The 10,679-nt window shown below is 43.3% G+C and overlaps 1 protein-coding gene across 1 annotated transcript in view; it reads left to right on the top strand.

Moving 5' to 3' along the window:
• Positions 1-1,361: 1,361 nt before the first annotated feature.
• Positions 1,362-10,679, top strand: part of LOC109293427 (zinc finger protein 135-like) — a 16,354-nt gene continuing 7,036 nt past the window's right edge. The window contains exon 1 of the mRNA XM_019511330.1: positions 1,362-1,427. Coding sequence (XP_019366875.1) covers positions 1,362-1,427 — 66 coding nt within the window. The remainder of the gene's footprint in view (positions 1,428-10,679) is intronic.

Here is a 10,679-nt window from a genome sequence, read left to right as displayed (position 1 = left end):
GGTCCGTCCCGGCTGACTGCTCCTCCCAGCAGATGTCTGGGTAATTAAAATCGCCCATGACCACTACATCCCTTGATTTTAGTGCCTCTGCAAGCTGACCTGAAAATTCCCTGTCCAGCTCCTCCTCTTGGTTGTTAATGTTTCAAAAATAGTTTTGTAGCCTGGAAGCAATAATCCTTAGAAAAATGTGTTTTTAACCGGAGATCCTGGAGCAGTCAGAACTCTGACCCATTATACTTGTGTGGGAGGGCATGGGGGGAAGGTAGAGTCAAGATGCTGGCAGGGTGGCCCAGCAAGATTATAACTCTGAGTACCTCTAATAAACCACCAAGTATTCATGACACAGTGGGAGAGACATTTAGTACATTTTTGCTGCCAAGCATAATCTGATCCCAAATGTCTAATATTATTTCAGCTTCTACTACTCCTTCCTCAAGGCACTCTCAATATTAAGCTGTTATTTCTACCAATGATGTAATGCTATTGAAAGTTATCAGCTAGGCCTATTCATAATGCTGTTGTCAGTTCACCTAGGGAACACAGCCAGAGTGGACAGGACTGTGTGTGACTGACTAGGTATTCCCAGCAGGTGATGTTAGGCAGTGGCTCTAACCTCACCTCCTGTTTTAAGCTTTGCCCAGTTTCTAAGTCAGATTACTGACTGGGCTAGACTACCCTCCAAATTGGCTACTAGTAAGTAAAATCACACAGGGCTCTCAAGTCATAGCAGTATAAATGATGTTAGAATTAAGAGGGAAATGAATCAGAGAGGGAGAGAGTCACTCAGACTATAGTCCATGGAGTGGGACTTCTATGTGCCCTAGGAGCACACTAGAGAGACAGGCTGGTTACTTTTGTACTGCTTCAAATACTCCACAGGAAGAAACTCACAGTAGTTGGAAAACAGCACATCACAATCATCCTGCTAGTTCATCCTCTGCCAATACAGCTGGGTGCCCTGCTCAGACAGAGTCTTGACCTTGGCAGTCTTCACCATGGTCTTAACTTGCTGATAGTGGGGAGGGAAAAGATATTTCAAGACAATTCACCAAGCGAGATTTAAAGGGGGGCAGTGAATAAAAGCCCCCAAGTGGGTCAATAAAACAGTGACCAAAGAGTCAGAAATTGGGAAAGATGAATCAGAAAATGAAAAGCATAAGAGACCCAAAGGGAGAATACTGGGCAATAACAAAGACTGCTACTCCCTAATAATTGGGAACAAACAGGAATTAAAAGCACCAGTACACACCCAAAGTATCACCATAGAGATTTGGTGGGACAAAAAACACAGGACTGCAATAATAGTATAAGAAACAACAACATGGAGGCAGGGGGAAAGAGGAGGTGAAGATGCTATGGTCATGAATGTATCTACTGGCCGCAAAATTCAAGAAGAGATTAAAGACAGGCTGGCTGAATTTCTTTGGGTAAGGATTCAAAGAAAAAAACAGGCAAATATTATGACAGTGTCTATTATGAACTATGCGATAGGAGGAGGAAAGCACTTCTCAGAGCAATGCATAGAAGCATCCAAAAAGTTAAAAATGACAATAATGGGGGTTTAATTACCCATTACAGCAGGACACAGTTGAAGTTCTTTAAATGTTTTAAGGGCAACTTTTGTTTCAAAAGGTAGAGAAAGCTACTCTGAGAGCTGCTATTTTAGATTTATTCTTTACTAGTAGGAAGAAACTGGCAGAGAATATAAAGGTGGAAGGTAATTTGGGTGAAAGTGATTACAGAATGACAGAGTCCGCTAGTCTAAGAAATGGAAGAGTTGAAGAGGAGAATAAGAACAATGCACTTTCGAAAAGCAGGTTTCAGACAATTCAGGGAACTGGTAGGAAGGGTCTCTTGTGAAGATAATATAGAAGGAAAAGGAGTGCAGATACTGAAAGAACTTACATTGCGCTTTTAATGACAAAACCATCCCAATGCAAAGGAAAAATAGGAAACATAGTAGGAGTCCATAATGGCTTCAGCAGGAGCTCTTTAAGGAGCTGAAAAACTGAAGTTTTACAGAAGTGGAACAGAGGATGCATGACAAAGGATGTTCATGAAGGAACAGTATAGGCATGTGGGAATAAAATCAGAAAGGCAAAGACATAGAATTAGTTATAACTACCAAGGGGCATGAAAAGGTAACAGAAATATTCTATAAGCAAGATGATGACAGAAGGAATGTAGTTAATGTGGAAGGACAGAAATGGATGATACAGAAAAGGCTGAAGTGTTAATCCTTCAGTCTTCACAAAAAAGGTTAATTGTGAACAGATACTTAGAAAATGATAACAAAGAAGAATGCAGCCAGAATAGGAAGAAGAGTAGATTAAAGAATAATTAGATAATTTAGATATGATCAAATCAGCTGGGCCTAATGAAATTCATCCTACAGCACTTAAGGAAGTAGCCAAAGCAATATCTGAACGTTTAGTAATTATCTTTACTAACTCATGGAGGACAGGGGAGGTCCCAGAGGGTCACAGAAGGACACTATACCATCTATAATCAAGAGAGAGGAATTATTAGGACTTTGGAAACTACAGCTTAACTTTGAAATTCATACATATATGAAGACAAATTTAAACAATTGATTTACAAGCACCTAAAGAATAAAACCACCAATATGAAGTTATCAAGAACAACACTGTCAAACCAATCTAATTTTCTACTTGGACAGGATAATTGGCTTTGTGGATAAAGGTAAAGGCAATAGATGCAATATCACTTGAATTTAGTAAGGCGCATGATACTGTCCTGTGTGACCTTCATAAAATGAAAAAGGCAAATAATCCTACAGGAAGTAGTATAGTGCTGTAAACCTGGGGCAAGACATTCTGTTTGGTCTTGTGGAAGTCCCGGCTTGAGGTCTGAGTCCCATTTGGGGCACCACATTTTAAAACAAACATGGACAAACTGGAGAGAAAGGGAATATGAGGAAAGATTGAAGGAAGTGGGTTGGTGGAGTCTATAAGTAAAAAGATAATGAAGGGGAGACATGGTAAGTCTTCAAAGATGCAAAGGGCTGTTACAAACAGATGATCAATTGTTCCCCATTGTGAGGGAGTGAAGAGGCGTGCCGGCTCTGAGGCTTCCCACCCCGGCGCAATCGCGCTAAGCTCCCTCACTCAAGCCCGGAGCACGGGGCAACAACTCACCTTTTGCAGGTGCAAGGAAGGAGGTGTGGCCCAGACGGCGGGGGCCAACATAAGGGAGACGCCGACGCCAGGAGCAGGGGAGGTGGAACCGGAAGTGAGCCGGGAGCCAAGGAAGCACCTGCAGGCGGAGGGGTAACTCCTGGAGACGCTGCCAAACCTGGTGGGGTAAGGGTAAGCCCCAACAGGGCTGGGGAGCCAGGTCGACGGGCCCCAGCCAAGCCCCGGACGTTTGAACGCTGCAGGGCACGGCTGGACCCGGCAGGAGCCGGGAGCTGTATATACTGTAGTATAGGGGCACTTTATGGAGAGGAAGAGGCTGGCCGGTCCTTTGGAGGACTAAGAGGCTTTTGGAAGCCCTAGAGAGGGCTGAAGAGCCCAGAGAGAGGGCTGTAGAGAAGAGTGCCGAGACACACAGCAGTTAGGGTAATAACCAGGGGGCCGAAAGGGGCAAGGCAGCCCCTTGCTCTAGAGAATCCCTGGCTGTGACGTTTGTGTTGACCGGACTTGTTTTTTTGTGGACATTGAACGACATACTGACGGGGCAGTTACCCTGATCAGCAACCTAGCCGGTGGTACGGGCGAGGGTGTAGGGGTGGCAGAGCCCTCATCGACACGGGACCCTGATAGTCCAGGAGTCTCACTTTTGGACTGATGCATTCGGATTAATATCACTGAACCAGAATACCATCAAAGTCGTGGCAGGAAGACCGGACGCGTACAGACCTCCGGTGATTGACTCTAAGTGACAGGAAGCCCGTTTGAAGACGGGAGGAGGTGGGTACAGCGAAGTACGCGCCCCACCCCCCCACACCCATGTCTATTGAAGAAACAAAAAGAATTGATGTCATTGGAGGTTTATGAGAAAACAGTTTAGACTGAGAAACATCTATTGGACATGGTGTAGGTATATTTATTCTGCCTCCATGCAGGGGAGTGGACTAGACTTCTGAACATAGGCCCCTTTTTCAATCAAGTACCACATGGCTTCAGAGATAAAGGATCTTACTAACTAACTGGATAGGAGTAAATGGGAGGTAAGGGGGAGGTTTAATTTCTTAAACCCAGTAATATGAAATCAGCTTGCCCATGGTATTGAAGCTTAGAGATTTGCAGTTATGAAGTGGTCTCAGACAATCTTACAGAATCTAGTCCCCCTGGGGCAAAATCACAAACTCAAGATGAAAATGCCTTAGGGAACTAGAGGATGGCTGACCAACAGTCTGGCTCAGAGGATAAATAGCAACCAAAATTGAAATCTGGTGGTTTTTTGGAACAAAACTTACATGCAAACTTCAACCAAAGTCAGCGATAGAAATGTTGCCATTTCATTTTTGTCCATTTATACCAAATTATTGCAAGAGATATATGCTCTTCCCCTTTTCTTCCCTCATTTCCTTTCCCAAGAGCTTCTTGGGCCCCTCTGCCCCACTCCAGAAGCAGCACACGCAGGTCCTTAAAGAGCTGTTGCTGAACTTTATGGCACGTGAAATCTCAGGTCAGGTGAAAGAAAGGCTGAGTCACACACTCTATCAAATGAGAGGTCTGACTTCCTGCTAAACTAAAAGGGGGCTTTCAAAAAGGGGTGAGGGGCCGAAGAAAAGAACCTTTCATCACAAAAGCCTAAAACAGGCAAACAGTGCTGGGTAGACTTAGAGAAGAACTCATGTGACTCATTGAACCAACTGCATTTTAACATTTTGGGCAAACTATATTTTTAAGTTTTTTCCTTTTACCCATCATGTCGCAACCATCTTGCTGTCATCCATTGTTGAGGATCTGCTCATTCTCCACACCCCTGCAGCCCCTCTGGATTTGAGCAGGCAGCTTCTTTTATCCACCCCCACTCTCAAAACAAAGAAAAAAACAAAAGAATCTTGCATTTTGATTACTTCCACACATCCCATTTCACTGGCTTTATTACTAAAAAGTGTCCAAGTGCTGACAGTCCATTCCTTTAATAATGGAACTGCTTCATCAAACACAGTCCCCATTAGAGAAGAAAACAAACACCAGATGGACCATTTCAGACAGGCATTTTTTTTCCCTCTTAGCACCTGTGAAGGGCACTTGCTCCCACCAGAGGCACTTTATTATAAACGTTACATTTCCAGACCATGATGGGACAATTTGCAGCTCACTCAAATTGCTGAGGTGAAGTTGTCTTTAATACAGCTTTTCCGTGTTAGTGAAAGCCACTAGCCTGGCAAGGCAGAAGACAACAAAAGTCCCTTAAACCAAGGAACTGTGAACAGCATTCCTTTAACAATTCCTTAAGCAACCAACAGCACCAGAAGTAGGGTTGATCCAATTTTTCTGCTGGGACTGGTTTCAAAGCAGACAGATTGAAACAGATGTTTTAGGGGTCAGGCAAGTCATTTTACTACCCAGGTAACAGGGGAACAGTGTTGTATGGTGTCCCTGCCAAAGGTGAAAAGGGGGCTAAAGTAACGTCTTTGAAGTGTGTAACCTACTTCAACATCAGCCTCCAGAAAGCTAATAGCTTGCTTGCTTTTAGGCACATGGCAAATAGGAAAAACTATTTCTGACCTCACAAAAGTTTGGGTTGGTGGTGTACTCATCCTATAAAGTAACAGGATAGCAGTGTTGTATGTTATTCGGGAAAGCAAGAAGTTATGCAAGTATCTGTCATTTTTATTACACATTTTATTAGAAAAGTATCAAAATATTACCTAAATTCCAATAAAGTTATAATGTAAACACTTGCCCTGCTATGAAGGGGAGAGATCAGAACTTGTTTCACATACCTGATGGTTAAGTAGTGTAAGAACTTCCAGAAAATTGCCAAATTAGGTTATGCTTTAGAGGTAAAATATTCTCTATGATTAATCCCCTGAGCTATCCAGGCCTTGAATTCATATTTAAACATGCTGGTGGGTAACCCTACCTGTTGAAATAGGGACCCTTGTGTCATACTTCTGAGGGAAGTGCAGCTCACAGACTCTTAACGTAAAACAATATACATTTGCCAAAAGCAAGATGTTAACTGGAATCAGCAGCTGTGTGCTGCAGTTGGCCTTCACCATAGCAGACTCTTCTGTCAATAATAAGGAAGGTGAAAAACATCCATATTGGGATAAAAAGAACAACTGAGGTACAGTGAAATCTTGCCACACACTATATGTTTAGCAACAGGATCTAGGCCTTCTCTGCTTAGACTGTTTTATTCTAAAATTATTAGCATCTCTGTTACAATAATGCATCAGCAGTGGAGCTGATGTTCTCTCAGTAATAACAATATAGGTGCTAAAGAAGACAAGGCTTAAGTGCGTAAGTGCCCTGTCATGAGAACTCATCTTGGAGGAAAAAAATAAACTTAAAATCGTGGGTACTATGATAGGCACATCAGTTTTCCCACCACTCTTTTCAGGAGAATTAGGACCTTTATTTGAATGCCATCTGGGTATTAGAGCTTCATTCAGAGGCTAAAACTATTCCCAAGATCCCACCCTTCTCCTTCCCACCCTGTTGACTGAAAAAGGAACAGCTGATCAAAGAGAGCTCCCCCCACCACCCCCACAGCCTTGACCACTCCCCACTAGCAGTTTAATTAGAGCAGGATAGGACATCAAGCCAGTTGGTGGAAGAGCCAAACTCAAAAATCCCCCTGGCAGTTTGATATACACTGACAAAAGGCATTATTAATGAGGAATTTAGAGGGACAATCTGTAAACTAAAGCTATTACAGGGAACCTCATTTCCAATTTCCCTAATAAGACTGGACAATCTTGTGCAAACATGGGAATTTATCCCTGAACTGAAGATGGCAGGCTCATGCTGGATGAGACATTAGATTCTGAAGTCTGCCTTGTTATTCTCTAACACTAGGAAATAGGGCATCTCCTAGAAGGTTTCTTTTCGTTGAAGAGTTTTTTGGACTGTAGATTGAAGAATGCCACCCCTGGTTCCCAGAGAACAGTGCTTGCAAGTGAAGGAAGAAAGTGACCTTGTGGTTAAGGCACTTGACTGGGACCCAAGAGAGCCAAGCTTTTCCTTTCACAGAGCCATTGTGACTTGAGCACAAGTCCATTTAGTATCCCACCCCTGGGACTAGATAAATTTGTAACGTCTGTTCCAGCTCTACTGTCCTATAATGAATTTACCCTCAGTATCCCATGTGTAAAGTGGGAACAGTGCCTTCATACCTCATAGGAGGATTAAGAAGATAAATTCATTATCCAGAGGTGCTAAAAGGATCGTGCCAGGGATACTATGCATCACAGGCTAAAACAGTATGGGAGTGATACTAAACACACGGAAGAGCCTTGAAGAAGGACAGATTTGCATGTCCCTGTTACAGTTAGTCTCTTCTTACTATGCCATTACTGACCCTAGGAAAAGAGAAAGTATACAATCATCCACAGAAACAGCAAGGATCCAGAGTCCTGCTCATTCCAGATGAGGTTGACAAATTAGACCAGATGTGCACCATCCTGCAAAAGGAAAGTTCTCTTGGGATTTTCTACTGCTGGCCTTCAGGGCTGTAGCCAGATGCCATTTAAACACAATTTCAAAGGTAGCATTACTCTAAGCCAACCTGAAATATTTACACCATGAGTTTAAAGTTCATAGTGCGTCAAATTTGACTCTTAGTTATTCATCTGAATTAGAAATAATTCCCCTGAAATCGCCGAGTTTCTTCAGGATTTATACTACCCATCTTGCAACCTCCTTAATTTTTACACTTACACAGCATTTTTCTTGAGTCTGAGCATTTTAATAGAGGCTGTAGGCATCCGTCCAGATGAGAGAAGTAACTCAGCTCAAGGTCACACAATAAGTCAGCAGCAAATTTGGGAATCAAATCCAGGTCCCCCGTCTCAGCCCTATGATACATTAGGCCACAGCTGCCAGTTCCATTCTGTAAATGGTGGCCCAGTCTCAGTGCTACGGAGCTTATTTGGAACGTTCTGAAATAACCACACTGACACTCGGAAAAAGCCAAGAAAAAAATCATTTGTTGAAAGGCCTTTGTGTATACTACAGCAGAGCTTTGACCCTGGAGCTTATATACATGATGAATGCATTGAGTAATGCTTGTTGTAGGTAACCATATTAAAAAGTACTGCAATATAGTACTTCTAATAGCCATCAGCCCCTCCATTTCTGAGTATAGTGAAGTTGACCTCATCCCTCATGGCTTACAAACAGGTGATGGGAATGTTAGGGACCTATCTATGGTTTGCAGTTAGGCGAGAATTGCTCTCTAAACCTGAACAGCTGCCCTAACCATTGAGGTCTGTGATATAAAAGAGAATAGTCATCCTCTGAAAGCCAGAGAGAGGGGATATTCACACATCCTCATTGTGCTCTGCTCTGGGTACTTGGTATTTAGAGAAACACTCCAAGTCACCTCATCAGTTCTCTCTCAAGTAAATAAAATCCAGGGCAGTGTCTCAAGATTTTACAGCCTCTAATTTTCTTGTCAAACAATCCCAAAGTAAACAAATCTTGACCAGTGCAGGGCATGTCAACATGCGGCCCCTCATAAATCTCTTTTTTTGCTGCTTGGATTTTTTTTTGTTCAGTGTCAGGCAGCTGATCTAGAATATTCAGAGAAATAAGACTTGGATCCATAATAGCTTATGCACACTGGGAAAGCATCTTTGTTACCTACCTCTGGAAGGCGAGAGCAAATCCTTGCATATACTCCTGCTTAAAACAAATAATATGAAACAAGAGATACAAGTCACAAAGCAAATTACTCTCCTGAAGCAGCACTGAGAAGGAAAAAGAAGGGTCCTTGATTTGTTTCTCATGTGGGACTACATTCCTGTCAAGCAGCAGCAGAAGAAGAGCTCAGTGCTATAGCCCTGTACCAAACTTCACCTCCCATTACTGCATCTACTTAAACAAAGTTGAACCCTACATTAAAACTTGCATAGACCCTAGCTCCTGTACTCTTACTTACCACTTACTTTGGGAGGTCAAGGTCACCCTGTCACCAACAACCCTTGTCTACATCCACCAAATGGGTCCTGCAAGACAATAGTCCCCCTATGCCCATATCCTGCAACCCTTGTTGCAGGACTCCTGACTTGCCCGCCCTCTGGCACTCCCTGCCACTCCATCTGAGCAGGTTGGGTGACATCTTCCACTTCAGAACAATACCTTACTACTGCTTACATAATGGCTGGTGGTCTCTGCATGGAGCCCTCAGCACAGGTTTATAGCAGTAGCATGTCAGATGCTACTGGTTTACAGACTCCAACACCTGTGTCTACTGCAGGAAGATAGAGACTCTGGTGCTTGCATATCTGGAGTGTGTCAAGCTACAAGCCCCTCTTCAACCACCCTCAAGAACCTTTAGCTGAGGTTCTGGTTGCAATTTTCCCAACACCTGTCCATTTATACAAACCCCACCTTGTACCCCACAAAATCCCAGAACCTTCTGATCAGCCTCCTCCTTGGCCTTGGCTAAGCTGTCAATCCACTAGAACAGGAAGAAGATGCTGGCCAGAGGGAACCTGGGCAACTGTGGAGCACTCTTCCTTTTCCTTGTCCATGCATATCTGTGCAGTTTCACTGGGCAGCATCCAGTAGCTCTTCAGATGCCTTCAGAGGCCAGTAGGCACTGGGCTAGAGGTCTTCCCCTTCATGTCCTTCCTTGGCACCATTAATTTGTAACTTCCATTCCTGTTTTGTCATTTGTTGTCCCAAGAAATTGGCTGTTGTGCACTTAGTAGCTTCTGAGAAGAGCTTGTCATTCCTGGTTGGCCTATGCCCAATGTTGTGACACAGCAAATAAACCGTACTCTTCATTCAGCCACACTGCAACCATTAATGTTACTTTGGTTTGCTTCTATCACCACAGAGCAAGTCTATCTCCAGGACTATCAACTGGATGTGTTTTGCTTTTCATGTGGGACTTTCCACTTGCTGCTGCACAGCTGTGTGTGGAAGGAAGCTGAATGAAGCCCTCACTCCATCTTTGATGATGCTGCCAACCCCACCCCCTTCCACATGAAATACTCCCAAGTATTGGTTTTCCAGGCCAGATGCTGGCATAACATAAACAGCTTTATACAGAGAAAAACAAAGGGATAAGATTTGAAGAAACCTGTGTTATCATTACAAGAATAGATTTTTGGTGTCGTTCACAAGGACCACACCTACATGAGACACTGACTGTGCAGTAGCCCATGACTACTGCACAGTAAATGTTGTGTGGCAGGAAGTGTGATGCGATGCTACTGTGCAGTAGTCACAAGCTACTGCGCAGTCAGTGTCACGAAAATGTCATTCCTCAGTAACTCCGGTTACTGCACAGTCATTTAATACTTGTATAAATAAGTACTAAATGACTGTGCAGTAATGACTGCAGTTAGCATCACATGTAGATGCAGCCAAGAAGAGCAAGAGAGTCAACAAAATGAGAAAATAGAAGTGGATTATTCTGCCCTCTGGAATACAGAAAGCAGAAGACTGGAGAAAGTAGCAGTGTTGGGAAGCACAGTTGTCAAGTAGGCAATACAATTCATGATAGGATTGTAGTTAATTCTG

This window comes from Gavialis gangeticus, unplaced genomic scaffold (genome assembly GCF_001723915.1).
Source record: "Gavialis gangeticus isolate Ggan-Ray unplaced genomic scaffold, GavGan_comp1, whole genome shotgun sequence".
In the NCBI taxonomy this organism is placed as follows: Eukaryota; Metazoa; Chordata; order Crocodylia; family Gavialidae; genus Gavialis; species Gavialis gangeticus.
Note: the sequence above shows the minus strand (reverse complement) of the source record. Positions and strands in the feature narration are given on the sequence as shown.